This window comes from Phyllobates terribilis, unplaced genomic scaffold, assembly GCF_046119375.1.
Source record: "Phyllobates terribilis strain yellow unplaced genomic scaffold, ASM4611937v1 Scaffold_13__5_contigs__length_258822181, whole genome shotgun sequence".
Taxonomy (NCBI): Eukaryota; Metazoa; Chordata; class Amphibia; order Anura; family Dendrobatidae; genus Phyllobates; species Phyllobates terribilis.
Window position 1 is genome coordinate 69,117,754 of NW_027362773.1, and position 26,063 is coordinate 69,143,816.

Below are 26,063 nucleotides of genomic sequence, written 5' to 3' on the forward strand. Positions count from 1 at the left end.
CGGGAGGCAGTTCACATCTAAGCAACAGCTCTGGGAGGGTATTCTGTCCTCATGCAAAACAATTGAAGCAGAAACCATCCAAAACCTGACAAATTCAATGGACGAGAGAGTTCAGAAGCTCCTTTCGAACAAGGGGTCCTATGTGAAAATGTAACATCACCTAGAATAAAGTTTTGAGTTGAAAACTGTTTGATTTCAGTTTCTAACAACCTGCTAATGCTTATAATTTCAAAAATGACCATTTTTTTGGTCTTTATTAAAATGAAAAGGTTGATCGAAAAGTTTGGGGGATCTAAGAGTGTGGCAACCCAGTAGTCATGATTACTTCGAATTCTGACAATATGAGGGTCATGCTGCAGGTAGTGCAGCAAGAAGGCACTTATGTGTCTTGCGCATCTCGGAGCCCCAAAATTATTTTCCGGGCTAGATGCAGCTAAAAATTATTTTTAATTTTAAATCTGGTGAAGCTTATTATAGATGGCCTAATAGGATCAGTGCTGCACACTGCTACAAAGCCCAAATTATTTTCCAGTCAAGATACAGATAAACATGATTAGTAATTTGAAAGCTTAAAACGGTTGGTAGGGTGATTTTAACCAATCATCAAGCTTTTACTCTCCCCAGGATGACACAGGGGTAGAAAAGTCGTTTCGGATCCATGATTTGTTCATCTTTATGAACGTGAGTCTGTCTACATTATCAGTGGAGAGCCGCGTGCGCTTATCTGTCAGCACACCACCAGCAGCGCTGAACATACGTTCAGACAGAACGCTGGCTGCGGGGCATGACAAGATCTCCAAGGCGTAAGTGGCTAGCTCCGGCCATTTATCCAGATTGGAAGCCCAAAAAGAGCAAGGGTCCAGTGACACAGTCGTGGCTTCAATGTTTACTTGGAGATACTCCTGTACCATCGTCTCTAGGCGTTGACTATGTGTCAGACTTCTTGTCTCCTGTGGCCTTGCAAAGGATGGGCTAAAAAAGTGGTGAAATGATTCCGCAAAATTGATGTTACCAGCAGATACTGTGGTTCTGTTACGGTTTGAGTGCTGAACACTTGACGGTCCCACGGTTGGCAAGTTGGAACTGTGAGATTCACTACGTGCACCACTGGTATTTTGTGGAAAAGCACATGTAAGATTCTGCAACAGTCTCTGCTGATACTCCTGCATGCGTGCATCCCTTTCTATGGCAGGAATAATTTCTGCAAATTTACTTTTGTACCGGGGATCTAACAGTGTGGCAACCCAGTAGTCAGGATTATTTCTAATTCTCACAATTCGAGGGTCATGTTGCAGGTAGTGCAGCAAGAAGGCACTCATGTGTGTTGCGCATCCAGGAGCACCAAGTCCCTGTTGTGTTGGTGGCGAGGTAGCAATCATGCTTCCTTCCTCTGTCCTCTCCCCCCAACCTCGCACAACAGAAATGTGATCAAGGTCTCCCTCATCTGATGAGTCTTCCATCAGTTCGTCCTCCACTTCTTCCTGGGCTCCTGCACCTTCCTCACTAGTTTGGCTGCTACCATGCGCCCTGGTAAAATCATCTCCCCCACCCTCACATGCCTGCCGCCTTGGTGCTGCCGACCGTCTGGACCTTGCAGATGTTAGCCCTTCCGCATACAACTCCTCCTCCTCTACTTCCTCCACCTCCTCTTGTGCCACCACCTGACTCCGAATTCTGTTTAACATGTGCTCCAGCATGTAAATCACCGGAATAGTCATGCTGATAATGGCATCGTCAGCACTAAACATCTTCGTCGCCATTTCAAAACTGTGCAGAAGGGTGCATAGGTCCCTGATCTGAGACCACTCCTCCAGCGTGATTTGCCCCACCTCTGAATCTCGTTGGCCCAGGCTATACGTCAGAACGTATTGCACCAGGGCTTGTCGGTGCTGCCACAGTCGCTGCAACATGTGCAGAGTTGAATTCCACCGGGTAGGCACATCGCATTTTAGCCGGTGAAGTGGCAGGCCCAACGACTTCTGTAGAGATGTAAGTCGCTGAGCTGCGGGATGCGAACGGCGGAAGTGAGCACACAGCGACCGTGCCCTCTGCAGAAGGCCATCTAGTCTGGGATAGTGGGCTAAAAATTGCTGGACAACCAGGTTCAACACGTGAGCCATACAAGGCACGTGTGTGACATTGCCCCGGTGAAGGGCCGCACCCAGGTTTGCAGCATTGTCGCACACGGCCTTCCCTGGTTTCAGGTCCAGTGGAGACAACCATTCATGAAATTGGTTCTCCAGAGCTGACCACAACTCCTCAGCTGTGTGACTCACATTTCCCAGACATTTCAATGTAAAAACCGCCTGATGACGTTGAGCCCTACTGCCAGCATAGTAAGGAGGTGTGCAGGATCCCTTCTGCGCAGTTAGAAAGCTTGTGGCATGACCAGACAGGCTTTGGGTGCAGGTGGAAGACCGAGAGGAGGTTGAGGAGGCAGAAGCAGTGGAGGAAAAATGACATAAAGAGGATTGTCGCACAACTCGTGGGGACGGCAAGACTTGGACAGCAGCCCCTTGTCCTGCTGTCACCATAGTTACCCAGTGCCCAGTCAGCGACATGTAACGCCCCTGTCCATGCCTACTCGTCCAAGTGTCTGTGGTGAAATGCACCCTGTCACACACAGAGTTTCTCAAAGAAGCGGTGATGTTGTGTGCGACATGCTGGTGGAGCGCAGGCACACCTTTCTTTGAGAAGTAGTGCCGACTGGGCATCTGGTACTGGGGCACTGCGACGGACATAAGGTCTCGAAAATCCTCTGTGTCCACCAGGCGGAAAGGCAGCATTTCTGTAGCCAAGAGCTTGCAGATGGTGAAATTCAACCTCTTAGCTTTCTCATGGCTAGGAGGAAATGGTCTTTTACTTGTCCACATCTGAGGGACCGAGGGCTGGCTATTGTTCTTAGACGGGGTTGATAAGGGTGTCCCCGGCAAACTGCCGGTCTGTGAGGAAGATGCAGGCGGACATGTTAGGTTGCCTTGATCCAAAGGTGGTGCTATCGATGTCGGACAGCGCTCAAGACCAGCTGGTGTTACCACCTCCAAAGAAAATGATGACCTGCCAATCACGCTGGCTGTTGCGGGTAAAGAGGTGGCAGGTCTGCGCCCCAAAACAGGTGTGACTGCTGTCCCCCCAGTCACAGAGGATGAAGAGGCCGCGGATGCACAAGATATGGCAGACGGTGGTTGGCCCGGCCGGCTAGACCGCATTGTAGCACACTGAGCTTCCCACTGCAACTTATGCTTCATGTCCATGTGCCGGTTCATGCATGAAGTACTCAAACTATGTATTTTTTGGCCTCTACTTAGCTTTTGCTGACAAATGTTACAGATAACACGAGTTGGGTCATCTTTATCGATCTGAAAAAATGCCCAGGCTATGCAAGGCTTAGCACCCATGCGACCTGAAGAGCCACCACGACTTGTGGTGAGAGGCAGAGTTGTGTTTGAGGATGCAGTTGTTGACGTGCTTCCAGTACTACGTCTCTGTCCAGGAAGGCGCAACCTGACCTCGTCGTCACTAGCATCTTCCTCCACCTCCTCTGCTGACCTCATCTCTTGGCTGACTGTGGGTTGACAGTAAGTGGGATCTCCAACCTCATCATCATCACCCTGTGCGTTATCACACCCGTCGTCCTCAGAGCCAACCTGTTCCTGCCCTGACAAAAAACTAAAGTTGTCGCTCCAATCAGGTATTTGAGTCTTATCATCGTCTTCCTCATTGTCTCCACCAACAGGAGTTACAGTTTGGGAATGAGGGTCTACATTATGGTCAGAACCTTCTGCGTCTGGTCCTGGATCCGACTCATAAAGATTCTGGGCATCAGTGCAGATCATTTCCTCGTCTGGATTCACAGAAGCGCTGGAGTCGACCTCTGATTCCCAGGCTATAATATGAGTAAACAGCTCTGCAGACTCAACCATCTGTTCTACCTCATACTCAAACGGGCAGCTGGAGATTTGGGAGCTGTGAGGAAGCAAGTGCGATTTGGGTGACACCTTTGAGGACTGGAGTATTTGTGATGTTGAAGTTGATGTGGAGGAGAGCCCACTTAAAGGAGCACTTGATATCCGTTGAAGCACCTGCTGTTTTTGTGCCTCATCTCAAATTTGTAGCGATTGGCGTGGCCGTAAGAAAGGGATCTTATCACATTGTCCGCTAAAAGAAGTAGACATTTTAGTTTGGCTGGAAGATGGTCTTTCTTCTGCACCTACCCCACGGACACAACCTTTTTTCCCCTTCCCAACACGCCTATTCCCCTTTCCACCAGCAGCAGGCCTTTTTCCACTCATTTTGGTGGTTAACTAATTCACAACTCTGGAGTTGTTTGCACAAAAAAACAATGGATGGTAACCGAGCAGAGCTGAGTGGCCAAACTGTGGTATTAGGCCAAAACTATTGGCTGGGTTAGATGCAGAAAAAAATTATTTTTAATTTGCAACCTGATGGAGGTCAGTATAGATGGACTAATAGACCAAGTCCCACACACTGCTAGAAGCCCAAATATTTTTTCAGAGCTAGATGCAGAAATTTTTTTTATTCAATTTGCAACCTGCTGGAGGTCAGTATAGATGGACTAATAGACCAAGTCCCACACACTGCTAGAAGCCCAAATATTTTTTCAGAGCTAGATGCAGAAAAAAATTATTTTTAATTTGCAACCTGATGGAGGTCAGTATAGATGGACTAATAGAACAAGTCCCACACACTGCTAGAAGCCCAAATATTTTTTCAGAGCTAGATGCAGAAAAAAATTATATTCAGTTTGCAACCTGATGGAGGTCAGTATAGATGGACTAATAGAATGATGCTATGCCCAAAAGATTTTACTTCACTAGGTGCAGTAAAAAAATTGGTATTCTATACACAGGTGGTATATCTTGCAACACAGATAGGCTACTCCACTGACTAACACACTCTGCAATAGGCCAAAAAGGATTAGCTTTGCTAGATTCAGCCAAATGCTGTGAAAAAAACTTGCACAGCACTGGCACAGACCTGCCTGGCAAAAACTGATAGGAACTGATGTAACCTAGTCCTGAAAAGGACTCCAATTACAATTAGTCTTTACTCCCACAATCTATCTATTTAAGAGCACAGACCTGCCTGATAAAAGTCGTAGGAAATGCTGTAACCTAGTCCTTAAAAGGACTGCAATCACAACTATTCCCTACTCCCAAGCTATCTGTATATTTGTGCGAAAATTGGCTTGAAATTAACAAGGTATAGCGCACACAGCAACAGCGGTGCCGTCTAACACGCAGCTGCAGCAGTGAGAAAATGGTGGCGACGGGGAAAATGGCTTGGTCTTATAGGGCAAGGACATGTGACATACACTGCCAATGACACATGCCCTTGCTTGTGTGAAAAAAAGCACTTCGCTCCGTGTGTGCGCTGCTGATAGGCTGACAGATTGCACCTCCCCACTGCAAATGCGGGAAAGAGAAAAAAAAATGGAGATCTTCATTGTTCCTTCAGAGATCCATCCCCTGCCCCTCCCCCCGCCCCGCTGTACACTCAAACTGCGTATTAACATTAATTTTCATCATTACTGAGAAAAAATCCAGTTATGATTTTGGTGCACGAACAGTTATCGAACATAACCTCGAACAGCCGAATTTTTCTCAAATTGTTCGTGTTCGCCGATCGGCTCGAACACCGCCCAAAACAGCTCGAATTTGAGATTGGCGAACAGTTCGAGTAGAACAACGCTCATCTCTACTCTTCACCTTCCTTAATGATTTTCAAGGTAGTTAACCTCTCTTCTAGATTTCGCAACTTTTCCTCCAACAGGGACACAAGCTTGCATTTCTGGCATGTGAAGTTTGGCTTTTCCACTGGCAAGTCTGTGAACATGTAGCAGGATATGCAGCTCACCAAATGGCTCCTGGACTCTTCCATGCTCTTATTGTTAATGTTCTGAAAACAGTGAAAAAAGCTTAAAAAAAAAGCTTCAAAATGCGCGCGCCTACCGATGTACTCTTTTCAGCTCCAACAGCCAAAATCCAGTGTTCTTTGAGCTCGCGGAGACTCTTCACTTACCCCAAAATGCAGTGGGAATATGCAAATTATCTCCTCAGGACTCCTCCCCTGGTTTACCGATGTCCTCTTTTCAGCGCCAACAGCCAAAATCCAGTGTTCTTTGAGCTCGCGGAGACTCTTCACTTACCCCAAAATGCAGTGGGAATATGCAAATTATCTCCTCAGGACTCCTCCCCTGGTTTACCGATGTCCTCTTTTCAGCTCCAACAGCCAAAATCCAGTGTTCTTTGAGCTCGCGGAGACTCTTCACTTACCCCAAAATGCAGTGGGAATATGCAAATTATCTCCTCAGGACTCCTCCCCTGGTTTTCTTAATTCTTCCCACATTCCTTTAGCTGCTTCTTCATTTCTTATATGTATTAATTGAGCATCATCCACTAATAAGCTAATGGTGGCTCTCGCTTGTCTATTCTTCTTATCCCATGTCTGATTATCTTGATCTGGTCTTTCTGTAATAATTACTTCCCATAAATCATCCTTAGATAACAACATCTCTACTTTGAATTTCCATAACTGATAATTTTCACTATTCAGTTTAGCTACTGTGAATTTCAGTTCTGTGTTACTCATCATCTTTATATAGTCTTACTTGTTTAGAGAGTTGTACTGAAGATATTCTCCTGTTTTTTCTTGTTGATAGTTCCTGTATGTCCTGCCTGTGTTGAATTCTCTGTAATTATATCCAGCTCCTGGGATCATGAATTCCTCTGTCACTCTGTATCTGGATTTATTTCCTTCTGTTTACAGAGCTTATCTGTGTGCTCCGTTATCTGGGGTTATAAACCAGGATCCTCTTGTAGTGTCTGGGCTTTAGTGTCTGGGTTCGGGCCTGGGCCCATAACCTGTCTTCTTATAGTCACCACTGTACTTACGAGAGCTTCAATCAGCAAGATATCTTGAATAAACAGTATTTACTTCATACTGGTTAAACATGAGATACAATTCAGTGTCACACAGTCCATGTGCTGCTGACATAACACATTCAGGAAAAAGGAAGAAAACACAGGAAGTAAAAACAACCAACAATTGAGAGCTTTCCTCCCACACATTACAGCAAGCATATAACTTTACACACTATCTCCATCTGCTGTCTGGTTAGTATAAAGTCCTCCTTTCACTTATAATAAGTCCTAATCTGTTGTATATGCCAACAGTAATGGGTATGCATCTTTAGGGGGACAATTGTTAATTTTACGGTACTCCACACACATGAGGATGCTCCCATCCTTCTTTTTAACCAAAACCAAAGGGGCAGTACAGTGACTATATCTTTCCCTAAACACTCCTGCCTGTTTCATCTACCATAACACATCTTTTGCCTGTTAGTAATTTGCAGGGGGAATTGGTCCATACTTTTCTTATGTCGGCAGGTTGGTCCCTGTGGGTATTTGATGTTGGATGGAGCTTACTCTAGCAAAGTCAAGGGGTTGTTTGCTGAATACATGACCATACTCTCGTGCTACCCTCAGAACACAATTTTTATCATGCTGACACATAGTGTCGGTACCAATGTGCAACTCCTGACACCATTTTTTTAAGGGCCCTGGATCATCATTGACACATTCGGTAGTTAGTAGTTCCCCAGCATTGACTGCATTAGTGCCCATCCTATATAGCCTGGCTAATGTGGAGTACCGGAGCAGGTGGACTTCATCCTCACCAAAGTTCAGTACCTGTACAGGGGCTCTTCCCTTGCATATGTTTATCACTTGGCGTGCTGCAAGGATGGTGGGCATACTAATTGAATACACTGGCTTGAGTAGTGCGTCATAATTTCTACCTCCTATACCTACAGAAGTCCTACACCACAGGATTGTCTGGCTCCTAGAGGGCAGAAAAACAGGGTTTGGGTCTGTAAGTCTCTCTTCTCCTATCTCTCCACCAGATTGTTCTGTCTGCTGACGCATTACTAGGACCTTGAAATCCCACTGCAGGGCTTGTCTCTCCCCACATGGGACTGTATGCAAAAATGTCCCTGATCATATCAACAATATCATCCAGGCAGTGTTTCATCACATTAATGTCTATGATCACTAATCCCTGGGAAGGCAGTTTCACTCGACCCACCTGGAAAGACAGCATCCGCAGCTGCACTTTAGCTGATTTGGACAAAAGGCCTGCTATGAACTGCTCTTTTATCATTTTATCAGCCTCTCGGATGCTTCCAGGATCAGTCTGCTGAATGGCTCTCAGGGCCTCCTGCAGATTTAGTGCATAGTCCCTTACAGTCTCCTGAGGTCTTTGTTTGCAGCTGAAAAAACTCATTTTAATTTCAGCTGTAATGCGGGTATCAAAGTTGTCTCTTAGCTTAGTGAGCACAGCTTCTGCAGTTTTTTTTATAGCTTCGGGCCAGGACTTGGCCTCTCGCTGTGCAGCATCGGTGAGTTGACTGATTAGAATAGTAACCTTTTGTGCCTCTGACGCGCCCCTGGGCCTGTGTCGCGCTGCGTTGCGCACGCGGGAGCTTACCCGGAGCCGGATCTGTTTAGGGTTGTAGTCTCGTGGCGGTGACCCGGTCCGTGCCCAGGGAGTCAAACTGGACGGCAGTCTGTTAGCGGTAGAAAATGGTTGATGACTACGCCACCCGTTGAATGCAGCCAGGGGGCTGCTGCTGCAGGGCAGACCGCTGAGGCCGGTGGAAGGATGGTGCAGCGTGATAGTATAACCCCCAACGGGAGGGGTATGGCCTCAGGGCAGCCGACGTGGATGATGGGGGTAGCAGGAACCACTCAGAGACGGTATGGTAGCGTTCAGGGTCTTTACTGGTAACAACGATAGACCCTCCCGGAGTACTTGCTAGCGAACGGGGCCTGGTCAGTCCTTGAGCAGATGGGATCTCCCCTGGCCAGGCGTAGTTGTAGGCCTCCCAAGCTGACTGTACTCTTCTGGCTACCTTGCTAGAAGCTGATGTAAGTAGCCCACGTCCCTGAGTGTACCGTGTGGTGCTCACCCGTATGGCCGGTGACTCGGGCTTCTGGGCCAGGGGACCTGAAATCCCCTGCCTGACGGATTCTGCTGCTGGGTAGAAGTTAGTCCCCACAGCCTCGGACTCCGGGTCCGGTAAAGAATCTTCTTAGTCAGGGCGAGCTCTTTAGCTGCCAGCCCCTGACTCCTTGTGACTCTGCTGCTTCCTATGCTGCTCTTGTCTCTACTCTTCCTGGACTCACTAACCCTGCCTCAGCCCCGGGTTTATACAGGGGAAGTTCTTCCCCTCCCAAGGCTGGGCAGGAGGTGTGGCATGCACAGGATCCCTGACCAAAGGACCTCCCACCTGCTCTCAGACGTAATATCTCTATCACTGTGACAACCAGACCCCTGGGGTGTCACACTCCCCCCTAGTGAAATTTAGTACTCCGGGACTAAACACTTTTTGGAAAAATATAACAAGGTATATCAAAGAACAATAAAATACAATAAGGAAGCACAATAAGATGGTCACGGATGTCCGCAACCGGGTGCAGTCTTTGAAGAAAAGCAAAGGTGTCCATTTCACCAACACAGGGAGACGTAACCAGGTAGGGGTCTGTCCTACCCCGAGTCCTTAACAGTCTCTAGTCCATCCTGGGTTACGCTCCAACTATATACAAAGGATTCCCGGTAAATCCACCGAAGACTCCTAAAAACAACTAGAAACACAAAATTACACACAAGCAACAATAAACAGGTAAACATTGTAAAACAACTTAAACATTTAGATCCTCCAACGTGCGGGTAACTGGCCTCTAGTGGCCCTAGTGGACCTACGGAGCTGACTGTCTGGCCCTGAACTACAGGGTGTAGGAGCTGTCAAGGGTAAACTGGGCAGCTGTCTACCGGCTCTTTGTCTCACTAGGGGTACGGCAGGCTCACTATAAGCAGAGGGTGGATTCTCCTGTTCCGCTTGGGTGGAGTCTTCTGCCTCCTGGACCGGCTGCTCTTCCAGCTCTACCCGTTGCTCCGTAGGTTCTTGGGATGATGGTTGGAGGAAGGTGAGTACGGGTACCACAACTGCACCATTGACTTGAGTCCAAGACCGAGGGAAGTCCCCGAGCACGGTACTAACCATATCTTCCCTTTCTTCCACGGGTCGATGGTCTTCCTGTTCCTCCTCAGGGTTCCTCAGTTGTTCCGGGCACTTCTTCAGGTGGTCCCGGGATACAATGGCTGTGGTTTCCCCTCCGTCTTTACTGATGGTACAGACCTTCGGGTTCTCGTGGCTTGAGGGCAGTACGGTGTACGGGTCCTTCTCCCACTGGTCGTCCAACTTGTGGAGCCGTCTCTTCCTCTTCAAGACCTGCTCTCCGGGTACCAGGGGAACAGCGGGAGCATACTGGTTGTAAGTCTTCTCTTGTCTTTCCCTAGCCTGACAGAGACTTCGCTCCACGCTCTCCTGTACTTTCCGGTACTGCTGCTGCCTCTCTGTGTCCCAGTCCGTTTCTGGTGAAGTGTCCTCGGGCGTCAGGACTCCCATTTCCAGGTCAACAGGTAACTTACCAGGTCTTGCCCTCATTAGGTAAGCCGGGGTACAGTTGGTGGAACCTACCGGGATGTGGTTGTATAGGTCCACCAGATCGGGCAACTTCTCAGGCCACAGACTGCGTTCTTCCAGGGGCAACGTTTTTAGAAGATCCATTACCACCTGGTTCATTTTCTCACAAAGTCCATTAGTTTGCGGATGGTAGGGTGTCGTCCTTATCTTCCGGCAGCCATACAGATTGCAGAATTCCTGGAAGACCTCCGCTTCAAAGGCAGGTCCCTGGTCCGTCAGCACTTGGTCCGGGTACCCGTGTGGACGGCAAAAGTGCTGCTGGAAGGCTCTAGCTGCTGTTCGAGCCGTTAAGTCCTTGACGGGGACGACAACCAGAAACCGGGAGTAATGATCCACGATGGTTAACGCGTAGACGTAGCCACTTCTGCTGGGGGTCAGTTTTACATGATCCAAGGCTACCAGTTCCAACGGTTGCCGGGTGACGATGGACTGCAGGGGAGTCTTCTGGCTGGCCCGGTCCTTCCTTCTCAGATTGCACGGGCCACAGTCTTTGCACCACTTCTCGATGGTTCCCCTCATGCCTACCCAGTGGAACCGCTCGCGCAGCAGGAACTCCAGCTTTTTCCACCCGAAGTGTCCAGCTCCGTCGTGGTATGCCTCCATCACCATGGCTGCGTCTCTTCGTGGCACCACTACTTGCCAGAGTAGTTCATGCGTCCTGGAGTTAACCATTCTGCGGCACAACTTCCCCTTGTAAAGGAACAGTCGACTCTTCTCTGCCCATAGTTGTTTGGCTTCCTCTGGAGCGTCTGATTCCAGGCTAGCCTCCGGGCGAGTCAGCATCTCCTTCACCAGTCGGACGGCAGGGTCGCTGTCTTGCGTTTCCGCCCAGTTGTAGTGAGGTAAGGGGTTCAACGTAGCAGCCTGCTTACTCCTTACCCGGTGGGAATACTGGATAGTCCCATGACGGTGGAACGCAGGGAGTTCAACTTCTTCCAGTCCCTCCGGATCTTCTCCTCCGTCCGGCAGGTTGGGCATCCTGGACAGGGCGTCCGCGTTGGTATTGGAGCGCCCTGCCCGGTATTTAATTGTGAACTCGTAGTTGGACAGACGGGCCATCCACCTCTGCTCCAGGGCACCGAGTCTTGCCGTGTCCAGGTGTGTCAGCGGGTTGTTATCCGTGTATACGGTGAACCGGGAAGAAGCGAGGTAATGCCTAAAGCGCTCGGTGACTGCCCATACCACGGCCAGGAACTCTAGCTTAAATGAGCTGTAATTTTCGGGGTTCCTTTCGGTGGGTCGCAGTTTTCGGCTGGCATAGGAGATTACTCGTTCTCTCCCCTGCTGAATCTGGGACAGTACGGCTCCTAGCCCGATGTTACTGGCGTCGGTGTAGAGGATGAAGGGCTGGCTATAGTCCGGGTACGCCAAGATTTCATCCCCCGTGAGGGCCATCTTCAGCTGGCGGAAGGACTCTTCTTCTAGCTTTTCCCATTTGAAGGGCGGCTTCTGGTTCTTGGCCTTCCGGGACTGGCCTATCAGGAGGTCCTGCATAGGTGCTGCCTTTTTGGTGAAACCGGGAATAAACCTTCGGTAGTAGCCTACCAACCCTAGGAACTGCCGCACTTCTTTTACGCTGGAGGGGCTTGGCCATCCCTTAATTGCGGTGATCTTATCGGGGTCGGGAGCCACTCCATCAGCGCTCACCACGTGTCCCAGGTATTGCACCTTTGGTTTCAGGAGGTGACACTTGGAGGGTTTCACCTTTAGGCCGTAACTCGCCAGAGCTTCGAACACCTCCGCCAGGTGTTTCAGGTGGTCCTCATAAGTTTTGGAGTATACGATGACATCGTCCAGGTACAACAGGACCGTCTCGAAGTTTCTGTGGCCCAGACAGCACTCCATTAATCGTTGGAAGGTTCCTGGGGCGTTGCAGAGTCCGAACGGCATGCAGGTGAACTCGCTAAGTCCCATCGGGGTGGTGAATGCGGTCTTCTCCCGGTCCGCCTCTGCTACAGGAACCTGCCAGTACCCGCTAGTGAGATCCAAGGTAGAGAAGAAGTTAGCAGATCTTAAAGTAGCCAATGACTCCTCTATCCTTGGTAAGGGGTACGCATCCTTGTGTGTGATACGGTTGATTTTCCGGTAATCTACACACATCCTCATGGTGTTGTCTTTCTTTTTGACTAAAACTAGTGGGGCTGCCCAGGGGCTACAGCTATCCCGGATTACCCCAGCCTCCTTCATGTCTCTAAGCATCCCCTTGGCGTGTTGGTAATGTGCAGGGGGTACGGGTCGATACCTCTCTTTTATGGGAGGATGATCTCCCGTGGGGATGCGGTGTTCTACCCCCTTGACTCGCCCGAAGTCTAACGGGTGTTTACTAAACACTCTCTCATACTCTTGAACCACCCGATAGACTCCTTGTTTCTGGTGTGAGGGAGTGGAGTCAGTACCCAGATGTAGTTGCTGACACCAGTCCTCCATGTCTTTCTTAGAGCCGTTACCTTCCTCCGGGTGAGATGGAGGCAAGGGTTCCACAGATTGTATAGAATTTTGATTAGTGGTATATAATTTGGCTAGCGTGGCATACCGGGGCAGGTACACTTCCCTCTCCCCGATATTTATTATGCCAACGGGCACCCTCCCATGGCGTACATTGACCACCCCCCGTGCTGTCAAAATGGTGGGCCTACTGTCTGAGTAAACTGGTTCTACCATTGCCTGGTAATCTCTACCTCTCAGACCAATAGCTGCCCGGCACCAAATCATCATTTCACTTTTTGGGGGCATGGCAATAGGAAAAGGGTCACACATTCTTACGCTACCAATCTCACCGCCGGAGAGTTCCACTTGTTGCCGTTGCATCAGTGCCCGGATCTCTTTCTGGAGCACCCGCTGCTCGCCGGAGCTGGCATCTTGGCAACCTGCTGTAAAAGGAAAATCACCTCTGCAAGACAATTTTCAATTACATTAGTTCCTAGAGTTATTTTTGGGTGACTCTCATGTTTGTCAATATCTACAATGATCAGTCCCTGTGCGGCCAGTTCGACTCTACCAATTTTGATGGTCACCTCTTTAAATCCGATCTGTGGCACGGGCTGACCATTGCTGGCGATGATACTCAAGTCGTCGTCAGGGTAGCGGGTAATATCCGAGTCATTCCAGTACTGCTTGAAGAGCACGTACGGGATGGTGGTGACCTGTGACCCGGTGTCCAGTAGGGCACTCATGGGAATGCCATCCAGTACCACAGGCAAGACTGGACGTCCTCCCACATATCTGTCGCGCCAGTTCGATGGGCCTGGTGATCTTTTTCCTGGGGGTTGGCCCTCTACCCCAGGTTGTGCCCGTTTAAAGAACAGTACCTTTCCATATGTCCGGGTTGATTGCAGCGGCGGCAGATGGGTCGTCCGTCCTCGCTGTATCGGTCACTGGGTCTTCCTCTGGCCGGTGGGGTCCTCCTTGGTCGACGCCACGGGATGTCCTCCGGTCCGGATGCCAGCTGGATCTTCCCTGGAGTGGAAACCTGTAAAGACTGCACAGTTCGGGTTAGCGCAGCAACGCTTTTAGCTAGCTCTTGGACCTGATGGTGTAGGTCTGGAGCCGGGTCATTGTCCAAAGCCTGCGCATCAGCTCCCACAGGCCCTGCTGACAAGGGCGCCGCCTCCTGGTAGTAAGTGGTAGTGGGGCGTCTGTGGGTCACAACGCCACCTGGTGCCGGTTCTCGGAGCACCCGGATGGCTCTGTCCTTGAACTGTGCAAATTCTAGATGAGGGTCCTGTAAGGCCATTGCCCGCAACTGGGTGCGGTGGGCATTGCAATATAAACCCTCTATAAATTGTTCGGTCAACAGCCTGTCCTCGTTTCCCACTCCATTAGGGTCGGTCTGCTTAATGGCCCTCAGGGCCTCTTGTAGGTTGAGTGCATAGTCCCTTATACTCTCATGCGCTCGCTGCTTGCACCCGTAGAATCTAAGTTTAATCTCGGCTGAGGTGCGGGTATCAAAGGTGTCCTTCAGCCGGGTTAGTATCCCTGCGACAGTCTTCCTCCCAGGTGGCCAGGATTTTACTTCCCTTTTGGCTGCCCCAGTTAGTTGGGCCACCAGGATGCTCACTTTTTGCTCTTCTGTGAGGGGGTACACCTGGAAGAGGCTATCCAGCTTTTCTCTAAAGTCATGCAGGGTATGTGACTCCCCTGAGTACTGGGGTAGCCAAGCTGCTCCCGGGATATAGGGCATGGTGAAGGGCATAACTGCAACAGCGGTAGCGCTGGCGGGGGTTGAGGCAGTGGAGCTCTCCTCCGTATCCGACATCTTCCTCCCCCCTAGTGGACCGTGGCCTACCTTGCGATGATCCTGTTCCGTAGGCCGCGGCTCCGCAGTGGATCGTCAGGGTTGAGGACCTTCCGTCGCGCTCCTGTGACGTCGGCGTCTGCTGGGCTCCTTCCAGGACCTTACGCAACGTCCGGACGTGAGGCGGGGCTTCAGTTCTCGCGCGCTTTCGGAGTCCACGCCCCTCTTCTTCCCGCGCGGCGTCCTCAAGATGGCGTCCAATGGCGGGAAAACTCCACGGATGGCGGGAAGAAGGCTGAAGATGGCGCCGGATGGCGGGAAACTTCACCGATGGCGGGAAGAAGGCTGAAGATGGCGCCGGATGGCGGGAATCTTCACCGATGGCGGGAATCTTCACCACTGGTAAGTTTGAACAGTCTTTGCTTTTCAGGCACGCAGTACCCGGTGGTTGCGGGCACGTGATCCTGCCGACTACGCCAAAGTTGACGCGCCCCTGGGCCTGTGTCGCGCTGCGTTGCGCACGCGGGAGCTTACCCGGAGCCGGATCTGTTTAGGGTTGTAGTCTCGTGGCGGTGACCCGGTCCGTGCCCAGGGAGTCAAACTGGACGGCAGTCTGTTAGCGGTAGAAAATGGTTGATGACTACGCCACCCGTTGAATGCAGCCAGGGGGCTGCTGCTGCAGGGCAGACCGCTGAGGCCGGTGGAAGGATGGTGCAGCGTGATAGTATAACCCCCAACGGGAGGGGTATGGCCTCAGGGCAGCCGACGTGGATGATGGGGGTAGCAGGAACCACTCAGAGACGGTATGGTAGCGTTCAGGGTCTTTACTGGTAACAACGATAGACCCTCCCGGAGTACTTGCTAGCGAACGGGGCCTGGTCAGTCCTTGAGCAGATGGGATCTCCCCTGGCCAGGCGTAGTTGTAGGCCTCCCAAGCTGACTGTACTCTTCTGGCTACCTTGCTAGAAGCTGATGTAAGTAGCCCACGTCCCTGAGTGTACCGTGTGGTGCTCACCCGTATGGCCGGTGACTCGGGCTTCTGGGCCAGGGGACCTGAAATCCCCTGCCTGACGGATTCTGCTGCTGGGTAGAAGTTAGTCCCCACAGCCTCGGACTCCGGGTCCGGTAAAGAATCTTCTTAGTCAGGGCGAGCTCTTTAGCTGCCAGCCCCTGACTCCTTGTGACTCTGCTGCTTCCTATGCTGCTCTTGTCTCTACTCTTCCTGGACTCACTAACCCTGCCTCAGCCCCGGGTTTATACAGGGGAAGTTCTTCCCCTCCCAAGGCTGGGCAGGAGGTGTGGCATGCACAGGATCCCTGACCAAAGGACCTCCCACCTGCTCTCAGACGTAATATCTCTATCACTGTGACAACCAGACCCCTGGGGTGTCACACCTCTGTCATAGGATATAACTGAAAGAAATTCTGCAGCCTGTCCTTAAACTCTTGCAGAGCGCGGGGCCTACCGCTATACTGCGGTAGCCAGGGGGCACCAGGGAAATAGGGCATGTTGAGCATCAAGATAGAAGCGGTGGTACTGCTGCCATGGAAACTAGCAGCTCCAGCTCGGGAATCCGCTCTTTCCTCCCATGCGGGTACGTTATTAGCGTGTGACATGGCTATCATCTCCTTTTACAGCTACGCATTGTCCTGTTGTTGCAGTCTCTCATTAGCCTCTGTGTCACAATTCTGAGGCAGGTCTTCAAATAGATGGCACAGCAGGCTGCGATCCTGTTCGTGATGCCAGTTTTCTGTCTGGGTCGGCCTCCACCAGACCAGGGCGTAATGGAGGCCAACTGCCACGCCGGGCTTGCCGGCCGGCAGGCTGTCCTCAGCAGAATTAAAAGGGGACAGTTGTGGAAGGGATGCAGGATCAACCCGTCTCAATAAACAATGTCCAGACCTCAGGTGCAACAGGAAAAAAACTTGCTTTTACTGGAGCAGATGATGATAATGGTGATGATGATGCTCTCCACAGTTATTCATAACACTGAGCCAACTGCCCCTCATGGTGTGATGAACCCTGCTCTTTTCCATCAATGTATAGCAGCTGACCTCACTCCCGCTGTATATAGAACTATACGTGTACTAAAACTTCTCCCCTCAGCCTAGACCTTGGCATCCACGGCACCTCAGGCTTACTGGAAAGTACCTCAGCTCTTTTTCCACTACTGGCAAATAAGGATCTTATCAAGACATCCCTCTTTTGATCCCTAGCTGAGATCGTCTGGCAGTTGGGCACTTCTTGAGCCGCCAGGACACCTGCACTTCTTGAACCGCCAGGACACTATGTTCCATGCGGCTGCACAAATTTCGCTGGAGTCCTGACAGCGACCACAGCAAAGGCACTGGCTGGCCTCCTTGATCTCCAGCACCACTCAATCCCAGGGGCGCAGGGTTGCTACTCCTGGGCTTGCTAGTTCTCCTGCAGGGGCTGCTACCCACTAGACTTCACAATGGCCCTTACACTAATTACATCTGTGTGTTTAAAAATTACTCAAGAGCTGGCTTCTCACACCATCAGAGTTCACAGACATTTCTTACACCTGACATTGCCTGCTCTACACATGTTCTTTCCATTTGATGATTATGGATTTCATGGTGCTCCGGGGGATCCTCAGAGATTCAGATATTTTTTGATATTTTTTTATAACTTGTACTTCTCAACTTTGTCCCTGACTTGTTTGGAGATATGATTGGTCTTCATGGTGTTGTTTGGTTAGTGGTGCCTCTTGCTTAATGGTGTAGCAGCTTTGTGGCCTTTAAGAAAAGGTGTGTATATACTGACTGACCGCGTGACACTTAGATTGCACACTGGTGGACTTCCTTTCACTAAGCATGTGACTTATGAAGGTAATGGCTTGCACCAGAAATTTTTAAGGGCTTCATCGCAAAATTGGTGAATACATATGCACATTGTAATGCAGCTGCTTGCGGCTTGACTATAATGGGCCAGGGTGTGTTTTGGCTGACCATGTACCTCCCCCTCAGGTGACTGATCACATGACTGTGATATCAGCACAGGTCCTGTGCACACAGAAGGTCTGATCACATGGCTGTGACATCAGCACAGGTCCTGTGTGTGCACTGGAAGATATATAAACCCTGGTAGTTTTGAGACGGATGTGTAAGGCGTGAGGCCTGTTCCCGTGTGGGACACCGCTAGAGTGTGAGGCCTATTGAAGCCTAGTGAAGCCTGAAAGGCAGAGGATGGATCCTTAGGTGTAAGCGATCCCAGTAGCCTTGGAGGGCCAGAGGCTTGGAAGGCAAGAGTCCTCGAAGGCAAAGGCTGGATGTTAGGTGAGAAAACATACCAGTAGCCTTTGAAGGAACGAGGGCTGGAGACCCCCATCTGGGAAGCCGTAAAGCCACAGTGGTGGCAGAACAAACCTGAAGCAGCTAAAACCCGGCAAAGGTAAAAACACTGATTGATGTGGACATTTATGTTGTTGCCTTGCTGAGGGCTGTATCTGGAGCCAAGTGAGCCTGTCTGCCACTTGAAAGGCTCCTGGACATTATATGTAATATGTCGGCGAGCTACTGAGTTGGACTCGGTTATAGCAGTTATGAAGTAAAATAAACTGCTGGATTGTGAAATACTGGAAAACGTGGCTGGTGTGCTTTAATTGACCCGGTGCAGCGGGTGTCCCCCAGCATGATGACTAGCGCTGCCTTACATGTGGTGGAGAATGCGAACAACTGCAGCCCGGTTGCTAGGGGCAACTGCAGCCCGGTTGCTAGAGGCAACTGCAGCCCGGTTGCTAGGGGCAACGGCACAGGACGACGAGTGTGGATACAAGCATCTTGCTGTGACTCGGCGGGGTCACGAAGATTAAAGCATCTTTCTGTAACTCGGCGGGGTTGCGAAAATTGTCTTCGCACTCAAACCTGGTTTGCTGTATCTCGGCGGGGTTACGAAAATTGTCCTCGCACTCAAACCTGGTTTGCTGTAACTCGGCAGGGTTACGAAAATTGTCCTCGCACTCAAACCTGGTTTACTGTGGCTCGGCGGGGCCACAAAAAATTTTCCGGGGAAAGCGATGAAGTGTCTAGTGTGAATAGTATACCGCGATGGCTGTGAACGGAGCAGCAAAAGAAAATGAAGCTATTGAACGATTAAAGTGCCGGTTAAAACCGCAGCAGGTATTTGAGAAACATCTACAGGACATGGTGCAGGAACGGCAGGAGCTGTGGGCACCGTATAGAATGGCAGCAGTGAACCATTCTGTGAACTCTCCAGGGGCGCCAGTATTGTCCCAGAGTGCCCGGGGAGGTGGTAAGAGATGTTGTGAACTGAGTCCTAAGACTATTGCTGATTTTTTGTGTAAAAATCCTACTACAGGTGTGGGTGTCCAAAATGGGGCGGAGTCTCAAAAGGGGGTGGATTTTCACAAGAGCGTGGAGTATAGAAAACCAAAATTTGTTACTGGTTGTGGGTTGGTACCACCTAAAAATGACGATTTGACCGTTGATAACGGGGTAGCTCCAGTAGAAGGGGTTGATGTCAAAGTGGGAGGTGACCTGTTAGTCCACAAAACCATGGGGAGTGACACAGACCCCTTAGCTGACGGTGACACTATGGAAGTAGAAAGAGAGGTCAGTCAGGAGGGGCTAGATGAGGGGAGAGAGTCCCCCTCTCGTCGTCGACGGCGCAAGGGCCACAAAAAGGTTGCTCCTGTAGTCTTTGCTGAAAGTGAAAATAAAGAAAATGTAGTACTGTGTGCCTTTGTTTCAAGTGTGGATCCTCCTTTAGAGGCAGAAGAGGAGGTGACGTTGCCGGTAGCAACCTCCGGTACAGTACTGAGACAGAAGGATCAGGATCTGACAGCCCTGAAAGATGAGGCGGCCAGTCATGACCAAGAGCTGGAGCCTATCAGGCAGCAGTGTCAGAGTGACATACAGCAACTATGGGAAAACCTGGAGAACGTGTCCTCAGACCAGCGGAGCCTGGAGTCTGAACGGCAGAAAATATACCAGGTTGTGAAGAACTTACAGCGAGACCTGGAGGGAAGCAACGAGGAAATTAACCAATGGAAGGAAATGTTCCAGGAAATTAAGGAGGACTGCCGCAAAACCAAAGAGGAGGTTTTGCAGTTGAAGCTTGAGAAGGAGGCGCTGCAGGATGAAGTTTCTGGGCGTGAACAAAACCTAGAACGAACAGTTCAACCGGGAGCTATGTGAATCCAAGAAGGAATATGGTGAACGCAGTGGGGAACTGCAACAAATTAAGAGAGACTATGAGGATCTCCTCAGGGTTAAAGAAAAACTGGAGGATGATAAGGCGGATGCTGAGCACATGCGCCAAGTGGTTGAGACCACTCTGCAGGATACCCGTGATGAAAATGGTGATCTCCGCAGAAAGACCCTAGGTCTGGAAGCTCAGGTGAAGGAGCTGCAAACGTTCTGTGAGAATCTCCAGAGGGCAGAGACGTGCCTTAAGGAAAGAATCAGCAAGATGGAAGCTGAGCAGAAAAAGATGGCGGAGTCTATCGGAGAAGCCACAGACCAGGGCCAGGAGTTGGCCACTGGAGATGGGAGGTATGAAACAGATACCTCCTCGAATAATACGAGCTCGGGTGATTCGGTGGATGTAAGAGCCGAGATCAAGGAGCTCAAGGAGACGCTACAAGCCCATTTGAAGCAAGAGAAGCTTGAGAGATTGGCTGTTGAGAGTCGAGTGGGTGCATTGGAGACAGAGAGGTCTGAGAGAACTCTACCCTTAAAGGAGCAGTTGAAACAGGAAGAGCTTCAGAGATGGGCTGCTGAGAGGTGAGTAGCTGAGCTAGAGGAAGAAGTTTTCGAGCTCAAAGGTCGCCTGGCAAAGTATCACTCAGTGAACGAGGCCTCCTTGGAGAAGGAAAAGGGCAAACAAGTTGCACTCACTCCCTTATACCATGAGAAGGTGGACCTGAGGAGAGCTAAGAGAGTGTTAACAGAAGATAAATATGAAATGGAAGTGGTCAAGACGAAAATTTGTGAATTTGTAGCTGTGAGTCAGCTCAGGGGAAGCATACAGGGTGAAGAAGCTGAAAGTCAGTTGTCCCTGAAACCTGAGCCAGATGATCATTTGGAGACCACTGGTGAGACAGAAACCTCTTGGTACAAGTGCCTCATAGATGTACCCGAGGATTTGAGAGAAGAATGCACCAGTGAGTCCGTGCATGAAGAGTTTAAGAAGGCCGTGGGAGTCTGTAAGGTGTACTCGACCTCAGAAGCTAAACAGCTGCTGGTCCTGTCCACAACAGAAGTCACAGTGAAGAGGGTGGCTATCCTTAGTGACATGCACTGGCGATGTATTCGCACAAAGCGGTTTCTCCAGTTGAAGACGGAACAAGCCGTTAGACAACTGGAGCTTATGAGAAAAGCTTAAAGTCTATGACTCGCCCCCTGGGCCGTGGGGCACTCGGATCCGGGCAATAGGGAGCGATGGGAGTAGTAGTGGCAACCCGGTTCCGTGGCTCAGGGTGGTCAGGCCAGTGGTAGTCCGTTACGTTCTGCTGATAATGTCCGACTACGCCACCCGTGGATTGCGGTTATTAGAAACCGCCGCTGCATGCAGACCGCTGGGGCTGATGAGGTGTGCAGCTAGGGTAGTGTGACTCCCCACGGGAAGAGTGCGGCCCCAGGGCAGTATAATGGATGGTGGGAGTGATGGTAGTGAGAATCCCAGTGCTGATAGTACTGGAGGAGCAAGGAGCACACAGACAACAAGTTGCAGTCCAGGGTCTTTACTACAACAGGTAAACTGACCCATAAACAGTCCCGGCTAGGAGGGGACCTGGATGTCTGAGAGCAACGGGGAAATTGGCCCTGGTCAGGGTGAGGGTGTAGGCCTACCGTGCTTTCTGCGCTCCTTCTGGCTATCTCCTCTTTATAGGGTAACAGCCCACGTTTCCAAGCTTTCCGTGTATTCTCGCCTGTATGGCCTGCGACGTGGGTTCCTTTCTGCTCCCAGCCTTGTACGGCTTTACTGGTCCCTTCGGTTGTGGCAGGGCCTCCAGGCTTCTTAGGCCAAGGAAAGTACAGTCCCTTGCGAACTGGTTCTCTGCTGGGGGATGTGGAATCCTTCCAGCCTCAGACACCAAAGTCTGGTAAAATTAAGTCTTTTCTCTGCCAAGACAGGCTCTCTTCGCCTCTTGTCTCTGGCTGGTGGCTCTCTCCTACTGCCACACTTCCTCTTAGGTGCAATCAACTTTCTGTCCCTTCTCCACTCTGGGACACGTCTCAAAGCTGAGACAGGCAATCCAGTTCTCTCTAACCCTGTCCCCAGTACCAGCTTTTATAGGGGCAGCCTGCTCCCCCTACTGGCATGAGACAGGAGGCATTGCATGCTAATGTTCCCCTGACCAGAGAACCTCCCCCTTGCTCTCAGACACAGCTTTATTACACTTGTGGCATCCAGGTAGGGTGACACATCTACATGAAGAGGTCATCCGGGTGCCTCAGGCTCTGATAAGAAAGTTTATTGGGAGAAATGGCAGAGCCATGCAGATGATGGTAAAGAAGTCTGGTGTGATGAAAGTAAGCAGTCCACGTGATCGTCAGGACTGGATACCAGATGAAGACGGCATGGTGTCATTCTCCGCTGTAGGAACAGAAGAAAGTCTTGCATATATACGCATGCTGATGGAGTACCGAGTGACCTACCTGCGAGAGGTAGAACAGTTGAATCTCGCCAGACTGCAAATGGAAAGGCAGCATCGCCTGAGCAGCAGAAGGTGGCAGCCATCTAGAAATTGTGAGACCAGACAGAGAAAGGGCCCCCTAAATAACAGAACAGCTACAGCTGAAGTTAGAGACCTTTCAAGATGTCCTGAGAGTAGTGGGCGTGGGTTTAGAGGTAGTGAGACCTCCAGTAACTCAGGTTTGAGAGGCCCATACAAACGACCCAATAGAGTACGGGACAGTATGGAGTCGAACTGGACCTTAGATACCAGGGCATGTGAGTCACACTGCTGTATAGACCAGCTGGGAGCGGGGAAGGTCTGACAAGGTTACGACCCAGAAATGGGACTTGACGAAGTCAGTGACAATGACAGATGGTAGGTCCCTAAGGAATGGGCTAATGTCGTTGACTAATGTTCCAGGGGCTGAGCAGTGCAATTGTCAAGTACATGGTCTGTGTGTGAGCTGGGGGTTATAATGTGATTGTGTATATTATGTGTTCAACCCCACAAGTTTGAACAGAGAGCGGGATATGTAATGCAGCGGCTTGCGGCATGACTGTAATGGTCCAGGGTGTGTTTTGGCTGACCATGTACCTCCCCCTCAGGTAACTGATCACATGACTGTGACATCAGCACAGGTCCTGTGCACACAGAAGGTCTGATCACATGGTTGTGACATCAGCACAGGTCCTGTGTGTGCACTGGAAGATATATAAACCCTGGTAGTTTTGAGACAGGGGTGTGTAAGGCGTGAGGCCTGTTCCCGTGTGGGACACTGCTAGAGTGTGAGGCCTAATGAAGCCTGGTGAAGTCTGAAAGGCTGAGGCTGGATCCTTAGGTGCAAGCGATCCCAGTAGCCTTGGAGGGCCAGAGGCTTGGAAGGCAAGAGTCCTGGAAAGCAAAGGCTGGATGTTAGGTGAGAAAACATACCAGTAGCCTTTAAAGGAACGAGGGCTGGAGACCCCCATCTGGGAAGCCGTAAAGCCACAGTGGTGGCAGAACAAACCTGATGTTACAACTCTCCTGTTAGTTTTTTTTTAGTTTGCTGGTCACATGACCAGTTTTGCCTATTTAATCCGGCTCCACCCTCCTGGCATTGCTGGACTTCATTTGTATTTACTACTGTTGAGCTAGCTTGGTGCTCTGTTGCCATTCTCTGTTAGTTTTGCTAGGTCTTCTGACCTCTTTACTTTTTGTTGTGTGTTTGTCTTTGACTGCTACGATTTCTGCTAGGAGGTGTCCAACTTTTCCCAGTCCCTAGTTCTTGTAGGGATTCCTCCCTCTCATCTATAGGTCTTCGTACAGACTAGCCGAGGACTTTAGCGGGTCTGATCGCAGGATCAGGTTCCCCGTTACATCGTAGGGATCTAGTTTAGTTCTATTGTAGGGACAGATCTCCTGTCTTTCCTTAGTCTCTGTAGCAGATCATAACACCTGAAGCAGCTAAAACCCGGCAAAGGTAAAAACACTGATGTGGACATTTATGTTGTTGCCTTTCTGAGGGCTGTATCTGGAGCCAAGTGGGCCTGTCTGCCACTTGAAAGGCTCCTGGACATTATATGTAATATGTCGGCGAACCACTGAGTTGGACTCGGTTATAGCAGTTATGAAGTAAAATAAACTGCTGGATTGTGAAATACTGGAAAACGTACGTGGCTGGTGTGCTTTAATTGACCCGGTGCAGCGAGTGTCCCCCAGCATGATGACTAGCGCTGCCTTACAATATGTCACTTTTTAATGATTTGATCCAATAAATTTAATTTATGCCTATATTTATCTAACTTCACCAACTTAGACTGTTTTGTGCTGATGCATCACACGCAAATCGGATTACAGAAATATTTAAAGAGAGGTTGAAATGTAACAAAATCGGTAAAAAGTCAAGGGGCTGAATACTTTCGTAAGTCACAATGGACTCTGGTAGTCCTCACAACTCCATGTTACTGCTACAGGCTGTCACATCCCATAGTTACTACAATCACAAAGCAGCTGAGCACTTAACGGTTGCAGCGATTATCTTTTTGTGCATATATTTTGGTGTAATGTGTCACTTGTTTTCTTCATAAGTGAGACCTTTCTTCAACTAAGTCATGTCCCCTTGTCTAGGGAGATGGAAAAAATGACTAAAACTTGATGTCAAAAGTAGATAAGAATACACATTAGTAAATTTGCCTTGTTATGTTTTTCTCGATGACATCGTATTATTACATGCGTCAACTATGCCTAGATGTCTAAATTGATGTTTAATTTATTTGAATGGATATGAGCTGGTAATGAAAACCTACAAGTGCTTAACTGGGTGTGTGCTTTATTTTACTTATAGTCCAGAAGAAGACCATGGGTTCAGATCTACATCCGTCCGATCCAGGACACAAGAGTTGGTTCCATTGCAGAATACTTCATCTCCTTCAGCAGAGAATGGACCCCCCTCCTATGCACAAGCTGTGGCAATGGACGCTGCTCATGATGTCCCACCACCACCTTATCCTGGGACTGAGATAGATGCAAAAATCTACAGAAAGTGCTTTTCAATTCCTGCTTCTCAAGTTTTTTGAAACATTTTGTCAGAGATACAACTATAACTGTAAAAGAAGTAAAGGATGGAGGGTAGAAAAAAAATCAGATTCACCAACCTAAAAGGAAGAGGAAAGGGTCACGGTGGAGAAGGCTTGTTCAACAATGGTGCCATTCTCTTGGTCTCGAAATCTACATTCTGGAAGAAGTTCTCAAAAGATGGACTAAAATAAAATGGAATTGAAGTGTAGGGCTATCGTGACAGATTCTGAAACTTCTTTTATAGACTCAGATTTCTATAAAGGTTTCATGAGAGGGATTGAGTATGAACAGGAACGTAAGGACATTTAGGTCTGTGTGGCTTTTGTTGGAGTATTAGCTTTACAGCCTGGAGATTTTTACAAACAAAGGCTACGGTCTCACTATCAGTATTTGGTCAGTATTTTACCTCAGTATTTGTAAGCCAAAATCAGGAGGGGAACAATCAGGGGAAAAGTATAATAGAAACACGCACACAACTTCTGCATTTTTCACCCACTCCTGATTTTGGCATACAAATACTGATGTAAAATACTGACCAAATACTAATAGTGAGACCCTCGCCAGATGGTAATGATCATATTTTGTATACCTGTACTTTTCATATGTTGCTTTATTAGGCAGAAAACTAGACAAACAAATGATCCTGTGAAGTATTACTGTATGGTGAGTCAAAAATCATTGCACAATATTAAAAAAATATTATATTGTTGCTATTTGTCTATTGCCGGGTTTGTGTCTGTGGGTCTAAAGGCAATCTGTGTGCATAAATTCATAGAGCTGGAGTCTGGATAGAGGAGACCATATGTAGATTCTATTTCTTCACCGGCATGATCTACTAATGCTTTCTATTTCTCATGGATAAATTTACCTGTTATTTATAAGAACCCTAACAATTAATTAGTTAATGGCTTATTACCATACTAAATTCTGTGATAATTAAAGTGGCTGTCTGGTCCAAATCAATAAGTCTGCAGTCACTCTGTGTGACTGCAGACTTATGAATTCCTCAGTGCAAACACTGTGCGCTGCGAGGATGG

At 49.4% G+C, this 26,063-nt stretch overlaps 1 protein-coding gene across 1 annotated transcript in view; it reads left to right on the forward strand.

Annotated features, from left to right (window-relative positions):
* Window positions 1-25,735, forward strand: part of PRRG4 (proline rich and Gla domain 4) — a 263,253-nt gene extending 237,518 nt beyond the window's left edge. Inside the window, exon 6 of the mRNA XM_073658110.1 lies at window positions 24,794-25,735. Coding sequence (XP_073514211.1) covers window positions 24,794-25,025 — 232 coding nt within the window. The 3' untranslated portion in view covers window positions 25,026-25,735. The remainder of the gene's footprint in view (window positions 1-24,793) is intronic.
* Window positions 25,736-26,063: the final 328 nt, after the last annotated feature.